Source organism: Cervus elaphus, chromosome 10 (genome assembly GCF_910594005.1).
Source record: "Cervus elaphus chromosome 10, mCerEla1.1, whole genome shotgun sequence".
In the NCBI taxonomy this organism is placed as follows: Eukaryota; Metazoa; Chordata; class Mammalia; order Artiodactyla; family Cervidae; genus Cervus; species Cervus elaphus.
The window spans coordinates 52639659-52663177 of NC_057824.1; the positions used below are offsets into that span (position 1 = coordinate 52639659).

General features: G+C 54.2%; 2 protein-coding genes across 3 annotated transcripts in view; both read left to right on the top strand.

Moving 5' to 3' along the window:
• Positions 1–23519, top strand: part of RADIL (Rap associating with DIL domain) — an 84758-nt gene that overhangs the window by 23909 nt on the left and 37330 nt on the right. The window contains exons 1-2 of one of the 2 annotated variants that reach the window (XM_043915378.1): positions 2293–2437; positions 6461–7056. In XM_043915378.1, the coding sequence (XP_043771313.1) occupies positions 6525–7056 (532 nt within the window). In that variant the 5' untranslated portion in view covers positions 2293–2437; positions 6461–6524. Of the gene's footprint in view, positions 1–2292; positions 2438–6460; positions 7057–23519 lie in introns of those variants that run through there. The other variant, XM_043915377.1, reaches the window with a different exon arrangement.
• PAPOLB (poly(A) polymerase beta) lies at positions 17573–21935 on the top strand. The gene is given in 2 exon segments (XM_043915382.1): positions 17573–19664; positions 19666–21935. Coding segments are annotated over 2 exon segments (1905 nt in total). The 5' UTR covers positions 17573–17798; the 3' UTR covers positions 19705–21935.

Sequence of the window (23519 nt, forward strand, 5' to 3'; positions counted from 1 at the left end):
GTGGGCCCTAATCCAGTCTGACTGGTGTCCTTATAAGAGGAGATTAGGACACAAATAGGAAAGGAGGACAGTGAGGACACAGGGAGAAGCTGGCTGCCTGCAAGCCAAGGGGAGCGGCCTCAGAAGAAATCCCCTCTGCCGGCACCTTGATCTAGGACTTCCAGCCTCCAGAACTGTGAGAAATAAATCTCCACTGGTTAAGCCCCCTGGTCTGTGTTATTTCATTATGGTCACCTGAGCTGAGTACTACAATTGGGAAAGGTGTACCAAGGCAGAGGGGATGAACTGAGCAGACAGAGATGTGAAAGGTGTGTGTGTGTGCGCGCGCACGTGTGTGTGTGTGTTAGTTGCTCAGTCACGTGCAACTCTTTGTGACCCCGTGGACTTCTTTACTATCTGAGCCACCGGGGATGCTAAGAAATAGCTAACAAATAGTTGGCATTACTAGATCCTGAAGAGCAGGGCCATGGATTTTTCTATAAAGGGCCATATAGTAAATATTTTAGGCTTTGGGGTCTGAAAAGTCTCTGCTACATGAAAGCAGTTTTAGATGATATATAAACAAAGGGGTGTGGCTGGGTTCCAACATAACGTTATTTACAAAAAACAGCAGCTCAGGTTTGGCTCACAGGTGGGAGTTTGCCCCCATCACCCTGCTGAAGAGGGGTGAGGGGAAGGGTAGGCCTTGGGACAGGACGATGGTGAGGAATGCCTTAGGAGGAAAACATAGGTTTAAACCCAGGCTCTCCTTTCAGCGCTGACATTTGCCTCTTCGGGGTCAGAGTGGGGGAGGCTGTGCACATATATGGGGAGTCTTGCCGAGAATATTATTTAATCACACAGTCCTGGCTTCAGTTCCTGGATCTACTTCTAGCTGTTTGACTTGTCTGGGTGTAACAGCATCTGCCTCACAAGAGTTGATGTGAGCTTCAGATGGGATGACCGACATAAAGCCCCTGGCCTAGGGTCCAGCATACAGTAGGTGGTCAATAGATTTCTGTTCCCTCCTCCCCAGTTTCTCCCTAGCAAATGTGGGGTTATGACCATAAAACTTTATACCTCAGTGAAAAAGTGAGAGTCGGTTGGTCTTGTCCGACTCTTTGCGACCCCATGGACTGTAGCCTGCCAGGCTCCTCCATGGACTACTCCAGGCAAGAATACTGGAATGGGTTGCCATTCCCTTCTCCAGTGGATCTTCAAGACCCAGGGATCCAACCTGGGTCTCCCGCGTTGCAGGCAGATTCTTTACTGTCTGAGCCACTAGGGAAACCCTTTTTACCCCAATAGCTGTCACCAAAAAGATTCACTCCCAGGGTTAGAATTCTGCATGTTTTTATCCAGAAGCCACATGAATCCCCCAGGTGTAGACCAAGAGCAGGGCGGTACAAAGAGAGCTGTTTGTGAGAAGCCTTTCTCCAAGGTGAAACCCCAGCTGGAGGACTTGGGCCAAGGTGAGTCTAAGGACACGAGCTTCTTTTAAAACAAGTTACTCAAGGAGGACAGTTGGGCCAGAGCCCCGGCGCTGACCTGACCCCGTTTTGCATCGTTTTAAGCAGAAGAGAGCCATGATCTGATTTGTCGTTTAAGACTCAGGCTTCTAGGTGGAGGACGGATTGTAAGAGAGAGGTGAACCTGCCACTCTTGTCCTCTTTCCGTGTTTTGGATGTTCATATATCAGAGTAACGGCTATGTAGCAACATAAACGCTTTCCATCAGCGCTTGTCTTAACCCAGCTTCTTTGCCTTGGCCTTGTCCGCCTAGGGACTAGAAGGTGGGGACAAAATAGTTTGCTAGCCCCGGCCCCCACCCAGCCTGAGGCCGCCACTTGGCCTCAGAGCTCAGCTCTGGCCCGGCATCTCCTGCATAGGCCCCTTGAGCTGAAGATAGAGGTGAGCTGCCTAGCCCCACGCTTCTCTGCGGCCAGCCCCGCCCACCTTTGCCTTCGAGGCATGTCCATGCCTATTAATTGGTCGGCACGTGGTGCCGGAGCCCGGCACGCCCCCCATCGGCTCCACCCCTCCTTCTAGGCCCCGCCCCCTCCAGGCCTTGTGTGCGTTCATTGGGCGGCCGCGGGAGGACCATAGGCCCCGCCCATCTCTCGTCGCCCCGCCCACTCACGGAGGCCACGCCCCTCGAGGTCTCACGCGCGTCCATTGGGCCAGCGGCTCGTCCCTCGGAGGTCCCGCCCCTTCCCGAGGCCCGCTCCGCGTCTCGGGTTGGCCGCAGGAGGAGCTCGCGCTCCCGTCTTCCCGCCGCCCGCCCCGCCCCCCGCGAGGCCCCGCCCACCTAGCCCCGCCCCCGAGGGCCCGCCCCCGTCCGTTGGGCGGCCGGCAGGAGGCGTCGCGCCATGCGCGGGTCCGGGACACGGGCTCGGGCCAACGGCGAGGGTGGGAGCCGCGCGGGAACGCGGCGGCGGCGGCGGCGGGCTGCGTTGGAGGTGAGTGAGGGGTGCGCGAGGAGCGGCGGCAGGGGTCGCTCCGTGGCGTCCGGGACTCCGGGGCGCGGAGGCTGGCTGGGCGGCGAGGCCCCGGGGCGGGGGGCGCGCGCCGGGGCGGCTGGGCCCGCACGGGGCGTCTCTCGGGCCGCCCAGGCCAGGCTTGTCCGGTTGTCGTGGAAACAGGCGGCTCTCGGGGGCCCGGGCGCGGTTTCGGGGGGCGGGTCCCGCAGGCCAGCTGCAGGGGGTGAGGGCGGCCTGGCCCGAGGGTTCCAGGAGGTCACCTGCGGCCACCGTCCCCTGCGGCCCTCCGAGTCCAGTCCCCCCAACCGCGGCGTTCCCCGAGCTTGTCTCTCTGGCGGCCCCCTTGGAGAGGGGTGCCTGCAGGTGGGCACGGAGCATAGGGGTCCGTCACCCTCTTCTCCAGGGTCGGGGCGACAACCCCCCCCCCCCCCCCACGCCCACAGCCTATTCTGGTTTTCCTGTTCACACAGTAGCACGTTCCCCGCTCCTGTGCCAGCTGAAAGCATTGTCTCCCGGTTATTTCTGTACCATTTCCAGCCCCTCGACAAAATAGTGCCTCTTAAGAAAACACGCAGGGCTGGGGCTCCTGGGGACCCCTGCCGAAGAAACAGGATTATCCCATTTCGGAGCCAGTGGGTGGGGCCAGGGCGGGGCTGCAGACCCAGACACCCGGGCTCGCAGCCCCTGGTCAAGTGTTTGATTAATCTGGATTGCTGGAAAGAATTTTCCAGCCTGATTACAGGTGTCTCTGGTTAGTTACAGGTGTCTCCCATTAGCTCGGGCAGCCTCTGGAGTATACTGGAGAGAGGAGACAGTCCTTAATCCCACAGACAGAAAAAGTCAGATGCCTCTCAGGAGGCTAGCACGTCCGAATTAAATCTGATTAAATTATTTTCATCTTTAAAAGTGTGGCTCTGGCCGGAGCTGTCAATGTAGGATTTATGGCTGGTCGGAATCAGACAGAGCCTGTGAATCCACCCTCTTCCTTCCCTGCCCCGGTGGAAATGCTAATGGATCCCACATTGCAGTGTTGGAACAGCCATGTCCCTCCACCCATTCGGTCAGCCCCACACTGACCTCACTCGCTGCTGTGACTTGAGCTTGTTTTCATCAGAAATTGGACTCCTTTCTTGAGAACAAGAGAAAAACATTCTCCAGGAGAAGCAACAGCAGGCGACCTGCAGCCTTGGGCCCCTGTTTCCCCAAGTTTTTGTGAGAAAGAGGAGGGGACTGAGCAGAAGAGGAAAAGGCTGGTCATGCTTCCAAAAAAACAGATCTGGTTACCCCGGGCGTGCTCCGCTCCGTAGGAAACTCCTGCACGCCTCTTGCCCTTTGCAAAAACTCATGTGTCCCATTTTGACAAACAGGCTGTACTCTGCATTCTGTGTGTGATTGTGGGGGAAGGGCGCGTGTGAGCAAGTGGCCACACTCCGTGGTTTCTCCCTGAAGGTGGCCACAGAGGGAATGCCCATGAGGAGGCGAGAGTCTCCTGGTAAAATGGATCCAGCCCATCAGGGTCTGTGTTTACTGGGACTTCTTGGGGCTCAAGAAGCAGTTGCTGAAAGGGAGTGAGTCAGTGTCTCCTACGTTTTTCTGCCCCTTTTTTATTGATGTTGCTAACTTTGCCCCAGAGGAGGGTGGGCTCCCTTCCATGACTCTACACATAGCAGTTATGTGTTTGTGATTTTCTGTTTTTTAATTAAAGCAGAATCATATAGGCTTTAGAACCTGTAAGAACCTTACAGAACTTGTAAAGATGCACCTCCTGGTGCAAAATAGCTTTTTACTTCTTCGTTGTATCTGCTCTGCTCAGGTGCTAAGTCATGTCCAACTCTTTTTGACCTGATGGACTATATCCCACCAGGCTCCTCTGTCTGTGGGATTCTCCAGGCAAGAATACTGGAGTGAGTGGCCTTTCCCTCCTCCAGGGGATCTTCCCGACCCAGGGATCGAACGCATGTCTCTTGCATTGGCAGGCGGGTTCTTTACCACTGAGCCACCTGGGAAGGCCTCTGTTGTATCTGGGGCCTTGTAAATCCCCGCATTTATTACTTTCTGACTTTTCTGTGAGCTGGCCTTCTGCTGAGACACGGCTTCCGCCATTTTCAGCATTGTATTTACTCTCAGACTCAGACATCGTCTCTGAACACAGAGGTTTCCCTGGCAGAGCGCGGGGCTGCGTCAGGACCGTGGGGGCTGCGCTCGAGGTGAGCCGTGTGTCTGGAGGGTCAGGCCCGCCGCGAGCGGGTCTCCAGAGGCACAAGTTGGGAATTTCTGAGGCGGGTGGTGTGGCTCGGGAGGCGCGGCGGTCTGAAGGCACTCGTGTGGTGTGGGAGCCAAAGCTGCGTGCTTGTCCCGGGAGGCCCATCGGAAACGCTCCCATGGTAGGTTCAGTCGGGGCTTCGGACGGGTCTGAGGGGGAGCCAAGCCAGCTCTGGGCTCCGCGGCCTCTGACGGGGAGGACGGAGTCGCTCCTTTCCAGCGGACTCGAGCCGGGAGACCTTGTGCACTCCTCCGCTGAGGACCCCTGGCTGCTTTCAGCAGGTTCAGGCTTCAGGAAGCTGGTCCGCAGCGTGGGGCTCTGCGGTGGTGAGTGTGCGCAGCAGGCTTGGTGGTGCAGGGGGCTCCAGCCCACCCGGTGGGCACATGTGAGCGTTCGGAAGCCAGTCTTTGGGGTGTGACTTTGTCAGGAGCGTTTTGAAGGGTTCAGAGTTCTCTAAGGATGGTTCTAGAGGAACGGAAGGGCAGGTCTACTACTCAGCCTTCGTTCCTATAGCCCTGGGGTCGGGGTGGGGGGTGATGACCTCACAGGCTGTGACTGAGGCCCAGGGGCCAGCCAGCTGGGAAGAACGCGGTTTGATGTTGGTGCCCTGGCCGGGTGCCTCGCCCTCTTTGGGTCCCGCGGTGTGGGCGTGGGTCCTTGTCTTCAGAGGGGCTCCCTAGTCACTTCTCCTACCCGGGGTGGTCCCCTTCCCCCCTGGGAAGCCCCTCCCAGCACCCGGGAGTCAGGGCTGAGGCGATGACCGTGGCGGAGTCCCGTGCTGACACTGGTCTCGGGGGCCGGTGCCCAGAGCTGCTCTCACCAGGGCCGGGCCTGGGTTTCCAGAGCCTTCTAGAAAGTGGACCTGTCCTCTCCAATCTGCCTGCCTAGAGGGGGCGCAGAGTTGGGAGCTGGCTGTGTTCGGGCTCCCCCAGGGTCGTGAGCCCGGAGTTTCTGTGGAGGAGGACATCTTCCTCCTGGAGCCCACCTGGAGCTCGTGGGGGGAGGGCCTGGGACCCCGCTCTTTGGAGTCCTAGGCCTCTGGGGCCCCAAGTGCGTGAGAGTCCTGACTTTATGACTCTCCTCGGCGTCTCAGTGCTGTGTTCTCATTTCCTTGGCACGATGGCCCCTCTAGCCTGGCTTGGGCCCGCGTGCCTGGCTGGACGCTGTGGGTGGACCCCGGCATTCCAGCCCTGCCTCCGCTGCCTCTGGAAGAGCCCTTTTGTGCCCGTGGTGGTCATGTGTCCATTCGAGCGCTGCCGTCCCGGGGAGCAGCTCCTCCAAACCAGGACCGGTCCGCCCGGAGCAGCGTGTTGGGGGCTTGTGTGCTGACCGCGGGCGGCTGTCCGCTCGGCCCGTGTGGCCGACTCTGCCTGCCGGCTGGCTGCACCACCGTGTGCGCTGAGTCTCCCAGAGCACAGGCAGTGCGGCGGGGCAGGTGGCGTTTAGGGGAGCCGCGCCGGACTCCACCCTGGCTCTGGGCGTCTCTTGTCTGCCCTTGGGTGACCTCACGGAGCTTCCTCGTGACAGCTTTCCCTGAAGGGAACCCCAGCTGCTCCGGACCTGCTCTGTCCCCTGCAGTCCCACCGGCTTCAGCCGTATCCTCCCTGTTTGATTCCTCTGAGGTGCCGTGTCCGCGGCTTCTGCTGGGGCAGCAGGACGGCCGTCCAGTCCAGTGAAGTTCTCCCAAGCCTCGTGGGCTCCTGCTGGTCGGTGCTCACCCGCCTTTCGTTTTCTCCCAGGACGCGGCCTCTTCCCTGCCGCTGGCCGGAGCCCTGGGCGCTCATCGGTGAAGACGGGCCCATCATGTTCTATGGGACCCACTTCATCATGTCCCCACCCGCCAAGAGCAAGCTGAAGCGGCAGGGCCAGCTGCTGTCCAGCGTGCTGTCCCGGACCCTGAGCTACAAGTACCGCGACCTGGACGCCCCCTGCTCGGGCCTGGGCGCCAGCGATGACCCCGCCGAGCTGTCCACGCAGCTCTCGGCCCCCGGGGTCCTGAAGGTGTTCGGGGACAGCGTGTGCTCGGGCACCCACTACAAGAGTGTCCTGGCCACCGGCACGTCCAGCGCCCGGGAGCTGGTGAGGGAGGCCCTGGAGCGCTACGCGCTGAGCCCTGAGCGCGCCGCCCAGTACGTGCTGTGTGACGTGGTGGGCCAGGCCGGCGGCGGGCACGCGTGGCAGGCCCAGGGCTTCCGGGTGTTTGGCGACAACGAGAAGCCCCTCCTGATCCAGGAGCTATGGAAGCCCCGAGAAGGCTTGTCCCGGAGGTTTGAGCTGAGGAAGAGGTCGGAGGTGGAGGAGCTGGCCGCCAAGGACGTGGACACCATGACGGCAGGTGAGGCGGCGAAGGCGGGGGTGCGGGGGACACGGGGTGTCTGGAGGGGGACAGACGGAGGGGGCTGTCCAGACAGTGGGTGGCTGCTGGTGCCGACTCCGTGCCACCTTGCGGCGTCGTGGGGCAGGGAGGACCTCGGCCCGCACAGGCGGCAGACGTGGTACAGAAAAGCCCTCAGCGTCGGAGGCTCCCGGGGCCTCTCGGGAGCAGGGGGATGTGCACTGCTGGAGGAAGGGGTCTCAGCTGTGGTGCACCGGGGAACGTGCTGGAGCTCGGGGCCTGGGCTGGAGGAGGTGGGTCACTGCTGGAGGCTCGCTGGGTCAGCCTGAGCCCCTGAGGGGGCCGCAGCCTCTGGGGCCTGCAGGCTGGCTGCTCCTTTGTGTCTGGCTTTTATTCACTTGGTGGAAAGAAGCTGGTTATCTTAATGGTAAGCGCCATAAAAAATATATGCTTTTTCAAATGCCGAAAGACTCTTAAACATATCTCGGGTCGTATTTGACTTCTCCTTTGTTTCTTATGAAAATGGTGGCTTTATGAGCAAATGGAGTGGTCTCATGTGGCTCAGAGCAGAGGTCATTCGGAGACCCATCACTTGGTACTGCAGGGTCGGGGGGCTGGAGCCCTTGCTGACCTCCTGTGTGTGTCCCGAGGTGTCTCGAATGCTTGCGTGCTCTGGTCCTCCTCTGGTGCGAAGCCTGCCTTGCACGCTCAGGGTGTGGGGACGAGAGTGTGGCAGGCGGATGGATGGCTGGCGTCCCGGGGCCTGCCGGGGCCACGGTGCCAGCTCCAGGGCCACCACGGGTGGTGGTGGGCGGCAGCGGACCCTGCTACCTCTTCTGGCCTCAGTCTTGTGATCTGGAGGTTGGGTGCTCGCCTCGCAGGGGCCCCAGGGTGCAGGGGTGTGTGCAGAGTTCCCACCTGTGATTGACTGGTTTGTTCTGTGTGGGCCGGGTGTTTTATCACCGATGTTGTGTAGAGTTTCAGGCACCTGGGAGAATGAGCAGCTGCCCAATGAGTAACTGATGTTTCTGGGTTGTTTCTTTTATTGTTTTTCTTTTTTTTAAATTTTAACTTTATCGAAGTAGAGTTAATTTACAGTGTTGTGTTAATTTCAATGTTATTGTTTCCAATTCTCCTCAAACGCTGCGAACGCCCCACCCGCAGGCCTGGCTGCAGGTCCCATGCCGGCCCTGCCCTGCTGCTCCCGAGGCCCCGGTTCCTTGCCTGCCTCACTCTGGGGAGGCCTGGAAGGGGCCGCGTCACGTCACATGGGCGGAGGGGGGGTGTTTAGCTCAGTCACCATCCTGCCCAGCATTTCCTCTGCTGGACGGAGAGCAGAGAGCGTGTGGGCTGGGCCGACCCCGCCGGTCCTGTGGGTCCCGGGTGGGCCCTGGGGGGGACGCTCTGTGTCACAGGGGTGACTGCTTGAGCAGAGAGGGAGCAGGGCAACCATGGGGCCGGCAGCCAGCTGGGCGTGCAGGGTTTTGTCCTGTTCCCCTACCCTATTTAGACCTGTTCCTCTTACACTGTTGAGGTAGGAGAAGGCGCACAGCCTGTTCAACCTGGCGGTGGTTTTCAGAGAGAGTCTGTTGACTTGGGTGGGTCTCACTGACACACTTCTCTGGGCTGGAAGTGGGTTGTGTTACCTGCCCGGAGCAGGCTTCCCGGGCCCCAGGGAGTCGGCCTTTCTGGCCAGCCTCTGACTCGGGTGTGGCCTGGGTGTCCTGTGCCTCCTGGCTGGACCGTCCCCCCCACCAGTGACCACGCCACAGAGTGAGCGCCGAGGACCCTGCAGGCAGGCCCGCCTCATCCAGCCCTGCTCCATGGGGCACAGGCGGCGGAGCTTCACCAGAGCCCAGGACCCTTGTGTCAGATGTCTGGGGATCCTGGTGATACGCAGATGTGTGCACACGCTCACACGCGTGAATCGCACTCTGCACTGTTCCCTCACATAGAGAGCCCGCTGCAGCCCCTGGGTCCCTAGGTATCTCTCATCTCCTAGGGCACTCCAGGGTCCGGGCCCCCCTCCTCGCGATGGCGGGGACTGCAGAGAGACTGAGGAGTGAGGTGCTGCTGTCGGGGGGTGGTCGATGAGCCCCTCTGGCCACTCCTTCCTGGCGGCTTCTGCTCCTGTTCCTAACACCCGCGTCTCCAGAGAACGGGGCACCCCACCTCCCGGGTGGCCTGTGATGAGCCCTGAGATGCTGTTGGTGCCCCGAGTGACCCGAGTGTCGCTGAGAGGCTGTGAGGGGGTGTGAGCTGTGGTGGGCACCCAGACACCTGATTCCCTGCCTCCTTCCCTGAGGATGGGTGACGGTGTGTCTACGCCCTGGGAGTGGACGGTCCACTTCGTTGGGAGAAGGGTGCGAGAGGAATGGATTGCCTGTGTGGACGTGTGTGTGCATGTGTGTAGGTGCGCGTGGATGTGTGTGCATGCGTGTGGATATGTGCGCGCGTGTGGACGTATGTGCATGCATGTGGGTGTGTGTGCGCGCGGATGTGTGCATGCGTGTGGACGGACGTGTGTGCGTGCGCGTGGACATGTGTGCATGCGCGTGGACATGCGTGCATGTGTGTGGATGTGTGCATGCATGTGTGTGCCTGTGTGGACATGTGTGCATGCATGTGGATGTGTGTGCACGTGCGTGGACTTGTGAATGTGTATGTGCGCGCACGTGGACATGCATGTGGGCGGACATGCGCCTGGACATGTGTGCATGTGTGTGGGTGTGCGCGTGGACGTGTGTGCACGCATGTGGACATGTGTGCATGTGTGTGGATGTGTGCGCACACATGGACGTGTGTGCATGCGTGTGGACGTGTGTGCATGTGTATGGACGTGTGTGCATGCGTGTGGATGTGTGTGCACGCACGTGGACGTGTGGATGTGTGTGCGCATGTGGACATGCGTGCGTGCGGACATGCGCGCGGACATGTGTGCATGTGTGTGGACGTGCGTGCACACGGATGTGTGTGCGTGCATGTGGACATGCGTGTGTGTGGACGTGTGTGCACGCATGTGGACATGTGTGCATGTGTGTGGATGTGTGCGCACACATGGACGTGTGTGCATGCGTGTGGACGTGTGCGCACATGGACGTGTGTGCATGCGTGTGGATGTGTGTGCACGCACGTGGACGTGTGGATGTGTGTGGACGTGCGCGCGCACGGACGTGTGTGCGTGCATGTGGACATGCGTGTGTGTGGACGTGTGCGTGGCCATGTGTGCCTGCGTGTACATGTGCACGTGCGCCTGTGTGTGGATGTGAACAAGCACCCGCCTCCCTAGGTGTCAGGTTACTGCAGTCACAGCATTAGTAGTTATTCCCACAGTGTCCTCACATCAGAAAAGCGCCTGTGTGGTGTGCTGGGGCTCATTGGTTGTGCTGGTTTCAGGTTAAAAGCCCCCTCGTGCATCCTGGAGGCTCCAGGAGTGCACAAGGCACCCTTGGGTGACTGGGACGCCCCGCCAGGCCAGGCGGCGGAAGGGGCTGTCTGAGGGCGCTGGAGGAAGAACCCGCCCGGCTCTCTGGGACCGTCCGGCTGTCATCACGCGCCTGTAGCGTGTGCTCGGGCAGTGCTGGCGTATTTTCCGTAAATACTGCCTTTTCCCAGCTGCCAGCCTGCCCACGATTTCCAGAGGACAGCAGCCCCGTGTGGCGCGGGCGGGGGCCAGAGCCGCTCCCGCCTGTTCCCAGAGGCTGGCATCCAGGGCTCGTGCCCTGTGGGGAGGGCTCTGGGCCTGTCCCCTGGAAAAAGGCAGTCACTTCTGCCGACCCCAGGGAGGGGTGTGGGCCGTGTGGTTTTCGTCAGTGGCGAGGGAAGGCGAGAGCGTGGGGTTTGTGTGTGTCCCGGGTCGGAGGCGAGTTCGTGAGCTGGGTTCTCACCCACGGCCCCGGGGCACTCCGGGTCAGCAGGTCTCTGCTGTGGGGGCCACTCTGGGCCCGGTAGGATGCTTAGCTTTGTCCCAGCCTCACCCCCAAGTCGTGACAACCACAGATGTCTGTGGGCCTGGCTGAGTGTCCAGGGGGCAAGTTCGCCCTGGAGTGGGAACCGCTGGTTTGGACCCGGTGGCCTGGACGAGGCAGGAACTCAGCCTGCCGGCCGTGCCCACGCCTCCTGCAGGCACCTGAGGCCGTGTGTCCCAGGGCCCTGCCTGAGGGACTGGGGTGCCTTCCTTGCGGCCTGCCTGGCCTTGTTCCTGTCTGGGAGGCAGGGCCTCCTTGGCTCTGGGCACCCTCTTCGGAGGGAGGCAAGCTGAGAGGGTTTCTGAAGCTGCCGTGTCGTGAGGTTCTCTCTGCAGGACTGTCTCTGCATCAGCCCTGGGCTTGTCCCCATTGCGCTGCAGTGTCTGTGTGGTCTGGCATACAGCAGGAGCTCGTTAAATGCCTGTTTAAGGGTTGATGCAAATTAGAAGGGCACGCTCCTGTAGGTGTTGGCTTCAAGGCGCACCCCAGGCTGCAGGTCTGGGACTGGTTTTCTCTGTGGGGCGTGGGAGGTGGGGGTGGCCTGCAGAGGGCATGGGTGCCCACCAGCGCGGGCTGGGGCTCGAGTGAGGAGGAACGCGCTGCTCTGGCACCGACCGCGGGGCCTGCCAGCCTCCCATCTCCTGCGGGGCTGGCGGTGATGGGCATGTCATCTGAGCAGCAGATTGGGTGTGTGTTCACCGTCCCACCCGGTCCATGGAGGGGTGGACAGGCCTGAGCCCCGCCTAAACTGGGGTGTCCAGGCGTCTGGTGAGACCGCTGCGGTCTCAGCTGCTGCCTGTGCTGTGAATTCTGTCCCGCGTCCCCAGCTTCTGAGTGCTGTCTGCTTTTGACCTTGTTTCTCTCCTGCCACGAACCTGACATTTCGTAACACTTCTCTCAGGATGAAGGAGGTGATCTGGATTCTTTTCTCCCTTACTGAACTCTCGAGTCTGGAACGAGACTCCCCTTGAGCCTGTTCTCAGCAAGTCATTGTGGGAAACGTTTAGTTTACGTGGTTGGGTAAAAGCAAAACAATGCCCAGCTTTCCCCATCAGTCTAAAACTAGAAAATCGACTGAACCTGAAAGACGTTTTTGAGGATTTCTGTTGTTTATTTCTGGTTGTGCTGGGTCTTTGCCGCTGTGTGTGCAACTTTTCTCTAGTTGCGTCAGGGGGCTACTCTGTTGCGCTGCGGTGGCTTCTCGTTGCAGAGCACAGGCTCCCGGGCACGTGGGCCTCGGGATCTGCAGCACGCAGGCTCGGGAGATGCGGCTCTTGGGCTCTAGAGCGTGGGCTCGGTAGTTGGGGTGCACCGGCTTAGTTGCTCCGAGGAATGTGGTGTCTTCCCAGACTAAGATCAGACCTGTGTGCCCTGCGTAGGCAGGTGGATTCTCATCCATTATACCATGAGGGAAGTCTGTTCTTGAGGATTTTTAATTCAAAGAGAACATAAAGTTGAATGGTTAGCTGCTAACCAGTTTCATCCTTCGATTCACTGCTTAAAGAAAAAAATTATAGCCTTTAGTTTCACTTAGAGGCGGGGTGTTGGAAGGAAGCCTAGAAGCCCTGTCCCCCGAGCTGGATGGTGCCCACCTGGGGCCTGGCTGGCAGCACCTCCCCGCCCTGCCCCCCAGAGACTTCGGGCCACATTATCTAAGGAGCCTTCGAAGGCTCAGTGCTTAACACAGAAAACACGGGGGGAGATCAGAACTGGTGCAGAATGTTTGAAAGACACAAAACACACGAGGAATTGGCTACAGTATGGCTAGGGTGGACGGTGCAGGGAAGGAAAAGTAAAGTTGGATCCTTACTCCAAATAGTTTAAAAACCCACACATCAGAGAGAAAGTTATAGAGCTAAAAGAAAGATTTCATAAATAAGGCTTCAGTTCAGCTCAGTCACGTCCTACCTTTGCAACCCCATGGACTACAGCACGCCAGGCCTCCCTGTCCATCACAAACTCCTGGAGCTTGCTCTAACTCATGTCCATGTCGGTACTGCCATCCAACCATCTCATCCTCTGTTGCATCTTTCTCCTCCTGCCTTCAGTCTTTCCCAGCATCAGGGTCTTTTCCAATGAGTTAATTCTTCGCATCAGGTGGCCAAAGTATTGGAGCTTCAGCCCTTTCAATGAATATTCAGGACTGATCTCCTTTAGGATGGACTAATTGGATCTCCTTGCATTCCAAGGGACTCTCAAGAGTCTTCTCCAACATCACAGTTCAAAAGCATCAATTCTTCATTGCTCAGCTTTCTTTATAGGACACAAACCATGGGTTAAGGCAGATAAATTTGACCATATTGAAGTTTAAGCTTTCTTTCCATCTACAGACATTATATACTATATGATGTGTAATAAGATACCAGATTTAGTTCTACCCATGGTGCTGCATGTAAATCCAGCTCTTTTTTGAGGCACTGCTTTTGCTTGAGGCGTGGTTTCCACCACTTGCTTTTGTACTCCATGATCCATTCTCCTAATCATGGGTACTCAGGTTGCATCCAATTCTTCCTGCTACAGACCATGGCATGATGACCCTCTGCAGGGCCTGTGCCAAGTTCCCTGGGGGTTCCCACTAGGGAATGTGCTTCTGGATTATGGCAGGACAGCAGCTTTGCAGACAGGCTGCCTGCCTTCTTGTACAGCCGTTCCGTATCCTCAAGCATTGAGTATGAGCCCCCGCCACATGGAAATTCTCCCGGAAACAGGTTAAAATCAGAAGGTGCTGCAGGGTGGCAGGGTGCCGGAGTCATGCGGCCAGAGAGGTGCCTGGGCTGGTGGGCGTGAGCAACTGTGGACTGAGCCGTGAGCTGACTTTCCGGAGTCAGAGTGTGACTTTGAAATGGTCCCTCGGACTAAACAAAACTCAAGAGATGGACCTTCTGGATGTTGATTAGCCCGAGGTTTGAAGGTGAACGAATTTTCCTTTTCAAAGACTCATTTGGCTCTACTGGGTCTTCGCTGCAGCAGTGGCATCTTCAGTCATGGCATGCGAACTCTTAGATGTGACGTGTGGGACCTAGTTCCCTGACCGGGGATCAAATCCAGGCCCCCTGCGTTAGGGGTGTGGAGTCTTAGCCACTGAACTAAGGGAAGTCCTGAAATAATTTTCTTTGTTATGCTCATTCATTTATTTGTCAGCAAATATTTGTTGAGTGCTACTATGTTAGGTACTTGACTAGGTACTGGATATACAGCAGTTAACAGACAGGTCATGTTCTCATGGAGCTAAGAGTCTACAGTGGGAAATAAAGATGATTTGAAAAACATAGAATTACAAATTCTATGTGCTATAAAAGAAGAGTATAGGTGCTAATGTAGCAGGGAGGTTAGGGATGTTCTGAGATGAAATTCAAGCGGATCTCAGAGTTGACAGCACCAAGCAGTGAGGAGCAGTGGGCAGGAGGCGGCAGGAGGCGCCTTCCGGGCGGAGGGGGCCGCGCTGTGCAGAGCGCGGGGCTGAGTCGCTGCTGGTGTCAGTCGCTGAGTCGCGTCTGAGTCTTTGCAGCCGCATGCGCTGCAGCATGCCAGGCTGCCCTGCCCGTCACTGTCTCCCAGAGCTGAGTCAGTGATACCATCCAACCATCTCATCCTCTGTCACCCTCTTCTCCTCCTACCTCCAATCTTCCCCAGCACCAGGGTCTTTTCCAAGGAGTTGGCTGTTCACATCAGGTGGCCAAAGTATTGGAGCTTCAACATCAGTCCCTCCAATGAATATTAGGGGTTGATTTCCTTTAGGATTGACTGGTTTGATCTCCTTGCTGTTCAAGGGACTCTAATAGAGTGTTTTTCAGCACCACAGTTTGAAAATGTCAATTCTTTGACACTCAGCCTTCCTCACAGTCCAACTCTCACATCCCTGCATGACTACTGGAAAAATCATAGCTTTGACTATACAGACTTTTGTTGGCAAAGTGATGTCTCTGCTTTTTAATATGCGAGAGAATGAAACAAATGTGAGTTACCAAAAAACAAGGTAGCCAGAGGGTGGGGAAAGTTGTGAGAGGTGAAGCTGGAGAGTTGGTAGGGGTTGTTAGGGATTTTGGATTTTAGACTAAGTTTAATGGGAGGCCACTGAAGGGGTTAAAGACCGATGTGGCTACTGGGTAGAGAATACTTTGAAAAGTGAGTAATAGATTAATTACTTTTTGTAGGAGTCTAGGTGAAAGTTGATGGTAATTTGGACTAGAGTTATGAAAAAGCAGGTAGAAGCTGATGAATCCCAAATATATCCTGGGGGTAGAATCATCAATATTTGTAAATGAACTAGATGTCAAAGATGAGAAAGAGGTGTCAAGAATGAAGCCCGGATTTCTGATAAGAGCAGCTGAGTAGATGGAGGTGCCATTTACCGAAGTGGTGACTTCCCAGAGAGAAACAGATTATGGAGGGAAGAGTAAGAGCTCTCTGTAGACTGTGTCCAGTTTGAGACATCCAAGTGGAGGTGTCAGGAAGGAAGTCAGATGATGTGGATCTGGAGCTCAGAAGAGAGCAGTTTATAAAAACTGAAGCTGTTAATAGGTGATACTTAAGCTGTGAAAATTGATAGATGACCCAGGTAATAAATACATATACAGTGAGAAGAGTCAAGGGCCTAACAAGGAAACTGGAAGAGCTCCAACTTTAGAGGAAAAGTAATGAAGGAGCAAATTAGACTGAGGGGAGACCAGAGATGTACAAGACAACACAGTGGGTGATACCGTGGAGGCCAGTGTGAGTCTACTGTAGGTCAAAAAAGGTGCAGGCCATAGAAGCCACTGTATTAAGCAACATGGAGGTCACTAAAGGCCCTATTGGTAGCTATGTTGCTGGAATGTTTAGCACGCATACCACGTTGAAATAGGTTGAGAAAGTGGTGCTTACATTTCTGGAAATATGTGGGATTAATTAGCCTGGAAGAGCTTTCTGTATAAAGTACCTGGAAGTGCTGGATGAATTGTAACAATTCTCCTTTTAGATGCATAGCTGAGAACCTCCTAAAATAAAGGAATCCCTAGGGGTGAAAAAAACGACAAAATGAGGACCTTAGAATCTGAACTGATTATGAAGCTAAAATTGCCTTGCAGTTATTTGCCAGTCTTTGTAATCAAGAAACTTAAGTTTAATAGCTGTCCAAGAAAGATGTAGCGAGTTGGAACTGAGACCTCATATCTTTTTGAAAACTATAAAGGTGGACACACTCAATGAAAAGATAGAATATGAAGAATTTGCTACCTGGTAAAAGGAGATGACAAAGAGCTCTCTCTCTTGACCCCGGCTCTGGGTGGGAAAAACTAAATACTCTTTCCTGGAATTGAAAATCACTCTTCCTCTCACATGTTTGGAGTTCAGAATTGTACTATTTAAGTGATGTGAATAAGAAATTACATTGTACATAATTTGATGATGTACAAGGACATTGGATAGAACAAAGTACTCTTTGGAAGGACATCCTTCTACACAGGCCTCCCAAATCTGGCCAGAGATGAGCTCAGAACCCCAAATAACAAGACACATGAAGTGATGCTACTTGAAATGAGTCAGTAGAAAACTGTAGAATCAGATTCTCAAGAACCTGGGAATTGGAACCATTAGTTATAAAATATTGAGTAAGTAGTTTTAAAATATTTAATGAAATATAAGGTAGAAAGAAAACAGGAAAGAACAGAATGTCATCCCAAAAGGTAGGGAGGATTTGGGAAAAGGAAAAGATGCTTTTAGTAATAAAAATGCAAGTTTGTAAAGGGACACTTTGGTGATGGCTTAAACAGCAGACTAAATACGACCGAAGAGAACTAGAGAACAAGGTAGACCCGGCACCATGCAGACACAAACATGGGCTGAGAGTCACGGGGAACTGACGGGAAGGTCTGTCACATGTCCACACGAAGAGGGTCAAGAGGATGGAGGGAGGACATACTCCACGGACGTGCCCGAGAGTTACCCGGCAGTGTGACTCCGCGAGCACCAGTCTTCCGCTTCAGGACTCGGCGTTCGCCGCGTGATTTGAACGAGAGGTTCGCCCCCTTGCTCCCTGGTGGCGATGCCGCAGGACATTTCAGACGGATTTTTACAGCAGTCACAAAGACAAGACCGGCAAGCAGCAGGCTAGCCGGCTGCAGACTCCGCACCGGGAGCCGCAGAAACCAGAGGTCAGCAGATGGGACCCTCAGAGCTGGACAGGACAGGACCGAGAACCCGGAGCAGCGGTTGCAGCTGCCCCGCTGCCACCCAGGTAGCCGACCACCGGGGACGTGACAGAGCCGCTCCCCCGCAACGGACCCCGCTTTGCAGGGGTCCTCAAGGACGGGCCTGAGGACAGAGGCCCCCTGAAGGTGCCGCGGGAGGGGACAGAGACCCGGCAAGGAGGAACTGGCGAGAGAGCAGATGGACGGTAGGTCTGGGCAAATGTCTCACACAGCTTTGACACGGCCGGAGCCGGGGCGCACCCCTGCCCGCCCCGACCGGCCGGACGCCGGGGCGGAGCCCCCGGAACTACAGCCCCCATGAGGCTCTGCGCACGCGCATGCGCCGTGGCTCGCGTGGCGCATGGCGTGCGTGGCGCGCGGCGTGGCGTGCGTGGGCGTTCTAGAACGCAGCGGCGAGGGCCCCGGCGCCATGTTGGGGCCGAGGGGACCGCGGAGAGGCGCTTGAAGCGGCGGGAGCGGAGCGGGAGCGGGTCGGACCTGGGCTGGTAGGAGCCCCGCCCCTCCCGCCTCAGCGGATCATGACCCGGGCGGCGGCCACGGAGGTCGCGGTGGCGGGGGACGCGGCGTGGCGGGGCCAGCGCTAGAGATGATGCCGTTTCCGGTGACCACCCTGGGACCACAGCGGACCCCGCCGCCGCCCAAGCACTACGGCATCTCTTCCCCCATCAGTTTAGCACCCCCCAGGGAGACTGACTGCATACTTACCCAGAAATTAATTGAAACTCTGAAGCCCTTCGGGGTTTTTGAAGAGGAAGAGGAACTGCAGCGCAGGATTTTAATTTTGGAGAAATTAAATAATCTGGTAAAGGAATGGATACGAGAAATCAGTGAAAGCAAGAGTCTTCCACAAGCTGTAATTGAAAATGTTGGAGGGAAAATCTTTACATTTGGTTCTTACAGGTTAGGGGTGCATACGAAAGGTGCAGATATCGATGCGTTGTGCGTGGCACCGAGACACGTTGATCGAAGCGACTTTTTCACCTCCTTCTATGATAAATTGAAACTACATGAAGAAGTAAAGGATTTAAGGGCTGTTGAGGAGGCGTTTGTACCGGTTATCAAACTGTGTTTCGATGGGATAGAGATTGATATTTTGTTTGCAAGATTAGCACTGCAGACTATTCCTGAAGATTTGGACCTAAGAGATGACAGTCTGCTTAAAAACTTAGATATAAGATGCATAAGAAGCCTTAATGGTTGCCGGGTAACTGATGAGATTTTACATCTAGTACCAAACATTGACAACTTCAGACTAACTCTGAGAGCCATCAAGCTGTGGGCCAAATGTCACAATATTTATTCCAATATACTAGGTTTCCTCGGGGGTGTTTCCTGGGCGATGCTAGTAGCAAGAACTTGCCAGCTTTATCCAAATGCCATAGCATCAACTCTTGTCCGTAAGTTTTTCTTGGTGTTTTCTGAGTGGGAATGGCCGAATCCAGTGCTACTGAAAGAGCCGGAAGAACGGAATCTGAATTTGCCTGTTTGGGACCCAAGAGTAAATCCCAGTGATAGGTACCATCTCATGCCCATAATCACACCAGCATACCCACAGCAGAACTCCACGTACAACGTGTCTGTTTCAACACGGATGGTCATGATTGAGGAATTTAAGCAAGGGCTTGCCATCACACATGAGATTTTGCTGAGTAAGGCAGAGTGGTCCAAACTTTTTGAAGCACCCAGCTTCTTCCAGAAGTACAAGCATTATATTGTGCTTCTGGCAAGTGCGCCAACAGAGAAACAACATCTAGAGTGGGTGGGCTTGGTGGAATCAAAAATCCGAATCCTGGTTGGAAGCTTGGAGAAGAATGAATTTATTACACTGGCTCATGTGAATCCTCAGTCGTTTCCAGCACCCAAGGAGAGTCCTGACAAGGAAGAATTTCGTACGATGTGGGTGATTGGGTTAGTGTTAAAAAAGCCAGAAAACTCTGAAGTTCTCAGTATTGACCTCACCTATGATATCCAGTCTTTCACAGACACTGTGTATAGGCAAGCGATAAATAGTAAAATGTTTGAGATGGACATGAAAATTGCTGCAATGCATTTGAAAAGAAAGGAACTTCATCAACTACTGCCTAATCATGTGCTTCAGAAAAAGAAAACAGTTTCCACAGAAGGTGTCAGATTGACAGCCTTGGATGACGGCAGCCTTGACTTGTCTGTCGACGGTGAGAACAGCACGCCTGTGTTATCACTTCCTGCCGCTTCGAAGACTGGCCCAGTGACTGGCAGCACTCAAGGCAGAAACAGTCCTGCCCCGGCTGCAGCGGCAGCGTCTGTGACCGGCGTACAGTTTCCTGAAGTTTCCTCTCAGCAAGCAAATCCCGGCGACAGCCCTGGGGGCCTGCCCAGTGAAAGCATCCCTCAGACTGCTTCACAGCCAGCTGTTCCTCCCGCACCGAAGCCCATGGTCACCAGAGTTGTTTCCTCGACGCGGCTGGTCAGCCATCCACCCAGACCTTCAGGGAGCGCAGCAGCAAGCATAGCGAATCCTATCGTAGGAGTCTAGAGGACATTGTTGCGTCACCAAGAAGAAAGGACCAAGGCAGCCAAAACAGAGGAGGAATGTTCTCGTAGAGAGACCAGTGTGACTCGATTGAAAACCATTCAGACAGCAGCTTCTGTTGGCCTCACGGGGAACATCCACTGCAGACCTTCCCAGTACCCCTGCTCTCCCTGCAGATCCTATTCCTGTTATCAAGAATTCAATAAAACAGATTGAACTGAGAAAAACACCTCGAGGGTCCATAAACAGTATCTGCCAACTCAGCCTGCTGTCTTCACGTGCTAACGGAGGAGAAGGAAGGATGCCAGACTAGATACGGCCCCAGATAGGCTATTAGGCACACTTGGTGCCTTCTCTCATGGGCTGACCTTGATCAGAAGTCCAGGTTAGCATGTGAAGCTAGAAGTGCTGTTACTGATGTGTGAGGTTACTGTGTGTTGGCCACAGTTATGCTGTGTCAAAGAACTCCTGCCCTTTAGGAGGAAACAGTGAGGAAAGAATCCCTCCAGCTGTGTTTGTACCCATGACTGACATCTGGACGGGACTGAGGTTGGATGTATTGTTGGGGGAAGTTTGCAATACAAACTGGTATCAGAATTCATTATGCTGATGCACTTTATGTATATTTTTATTAGAAAGTAGAACTAACTTTAGATTTTTCAGCTTGATGAATTTCAGTTTTTCCTGAAGGCTGTTCTTCGCTATTAATCTTCAGATGGGTTCCCATTGTGCGGTGAGTGGTGTACTGTACTTCAGAAAAGGCATCAGGTCCACCTGGCTCAGTCCTGTGAGGTAACCCTTTGAAACGAAATATCAGCTCTTAGGATGTGCACTTGGCATTGGAACAGTAATTAGTAGGTGTTTGGTTTTGATGAGACAGGATCAAGAAAGGAGACACTGGTTTTATCTGTAGAACTGTTTCAGGGTGCGTACAATCAGTGGTCAGACAGCAGATACTGAATTGAGCTAACAAAGCTCCATATTCTCTTATCCTTCATCATCTGTCTTAAAACAAGAAAGAGCTTTTTGTATCCCCTACCCCTGCTGCCTTCTCTGCTTGTGTGCACAAGGTGCGCTTGTATATTGTTTCACAGAAAACTCAGTATGCTAGTGTTTTCTTAACCATGATGTGAAACCAACAGTCCTGTGGCTACCTGGCCAGTATTTCAGTGAAGTTTTACTAAAAGTAATTCCTGTGAAGCATGTTATCCATGTTGGATGGCCATTCAGTCTCCACATAAGAGAAGATGCGTATACTCCACAGAATACCTGCTTATGGTAAAGTTAATTTCTAATTTAAACATGTTAGCAACAGCATTTTCTCTAGAATTTTAAATCAATTTTTATTTGTAAGTGACTTAAGAAAATTCATTAGTGAAATTTACATGTAGAAACATAAAACGTTTCTAGCAAGCACTTGACATCTGGTCAGCTTTCTACTCTTGTTTATGCTGCAAAAGATTCGAAATACCTTTCTTTAAATTAGAAAAAAAAGATCACTCATGATTAAGCCGCAGAACATTGATGTTGAAAAACAGGAATGCCCGCACTTGTAGGTGAATGAAAACTTAGTCTTATTCTGGACACAGCAGACCTAACAGGTTTTCCATACAGCCTGGTTCTGACTCTTGCCATCCCCTGACAGTGTTCCTTTCTACCACACGTGCATTTTTCACCTCAAACTGCAGCTTCTTAAACTCTTTCCCCGTCCTTTTGAATAATTTCCCCAGAGTTGGATGATAGTCATTTCCGTCGTGGGCTGTGCAGTAATTGAGACTCTTCACCATGACTTCCTGACGCCTGGTGCACGGTGTTCCTGCTACCTGTGTGGTCCTCTCCCCTCCTGCTGCAATAAAATCGGGTGACGTGTGTACAGTACCTGTGTATTTTGAATAGCTATTGTGTCATTGAAATTGCCAGACACAAATTTAGTCCTGTCATTTTGGTCACACATTGGGGGAAAGTAGTTTATTAAGTGTTTCGTGTAATTGTACTTGTTTTTCCAAGCTGGAAAGTTGGAGCTTTTTAATTCTAGTTTTCATTACCTGAATATTGGACTATTTTTTCATACGGTGTGCATAGTATCTCATGACTGGAGTTTGCTTTGTTTTATAGTATCTGTACTCCTTGTATTTTTCAAGCGCTATTTTGAAAAGAGATGATGTATTTCTCCATTTAAAAAAAAAAACAATAAAAGTAAACGAGAAAGAAGCAAGCAGAGGGGTTTAAATCTGAGGATAATGGTTCAGCTGTTCTTACAGTGTTCTGGCAGGGAGAGACACTGATGAACCTTTCCGCTTTATTTGTAGTCTAGAGTTCCTGATACAGCGTTAGGGAGAAGCCTGAAAAGGTTAACACTTCATTTCAAGCGTGCTGACCCCGCAACCAGACGAGGGCCTAAAGCGGCAGCAGTGAGCACATGACCTCTGGCTTTCCTTCTGAGCCAGCCTGACCAGAAGCAGCTTGGCCCCTGCCTGCCCCCCCCCGCCCCAGGCTCTTGTACAGGATGCCGAGGCGGGGAGGAGGCTGGCGGTGTGAGGAACAGCTGGAGTGGGTGCCGGCAGAGGGGCTCCCCAGGCGGCGGGGCAGGGAGGGCGCTGACGAGTGCAAGCCCTGCTTCTGAACGGGTGGCTTCAGCCAGCGGCGGGGAGGGGGCCCAGGGTTGTGAACTGCGCCTTCCAGCCCCGGCAGTGGTCTCTGGAGAGTTTTCTGTGTTGTATCGGACAAAAATAGCATTTTAGAAAAGTCTTAAAGTTCCAGAAGAATTTTCTTCACTAAAAAAAATTTCTGAGAGCATCTTACTTTGTCCTAAAAGCAATAAACTACTTTCTTTTAGGGGAAAATGGTTAAAACATAGAGGTAAAAAATTCCTAATCCAAAAGAAGGTAGGGGACTTCCCTGGTGATTAAACCTCAGCACTTCTAAGGCAGGGGGGCGAGGGTTCCATCCCTGGTCAGGGGACAGAGAGCCCGCGTGCCGGCAGAGCTGCCCAGTAGAAGTCTATCAGAGGAAGTCAGGAATGAGGTGGGGCGGGTGAGGGGTGGGAAAAGGTGCCGAAAGAAAATACCGTCCAAGATGGTGGAAATGAAACCAAGTCCGTCTGTCACTGTGTGTGTAAGTGGAGTAAACATCCTGACTAGACAACGGAGGCTGTCGGAGTCTCTGGAAAAACTGAGGCCGGCTGCTTGCTGCCTTGTGTCCGAGCGGCACACCCAGAATGTAACACGTAAGAGAGGAGAAAAGGCCAGCAAGAAGCTGTCAGTAACGACGTCATCCAGACGTTTCAGGGAAAATAATTACCAGGGGCAAAAGGGACTAGCGCATCAGGGAGAGGAGAGAAAATGCAGCAGGAAAGGGAACGGCGTGGTGTTCGGATGTAATAAACAGCCTCAACATAAACAAAGGTTACGATCTGTCGGAAGTGTCCTTGTCAGAGAAGAGTTTTACACACCTCTTCTCCTTAGTTGATGTTAAGCAGACAAAAAGGAAATAGTTTTGAACACAACAATAGGGGTTGGCAAACACTTTTGTGAAGGGTTAGGTGGTGGTGGTATGGGGCTCAGTCATGTCTGACTATCCCAGAGACTGCAGCCCACCAGGCTCCTCTGTCTCTGGGAGTTTTTAGGCAAGAGTACTGGAGTGGGTAGCTGTTTTCTCTTCCGGGGATTTTCGCCAGCCAGGGATCAAACCAGTCTCCTGCGTCTGCTGCATTGCAGACAGGTTCTTGACCACTGAGCCGCCAGGGAAGCCCATAAAGGGCCAGCAAGGAAGTGTTTTCAGTTCTGTGGGGCTCCA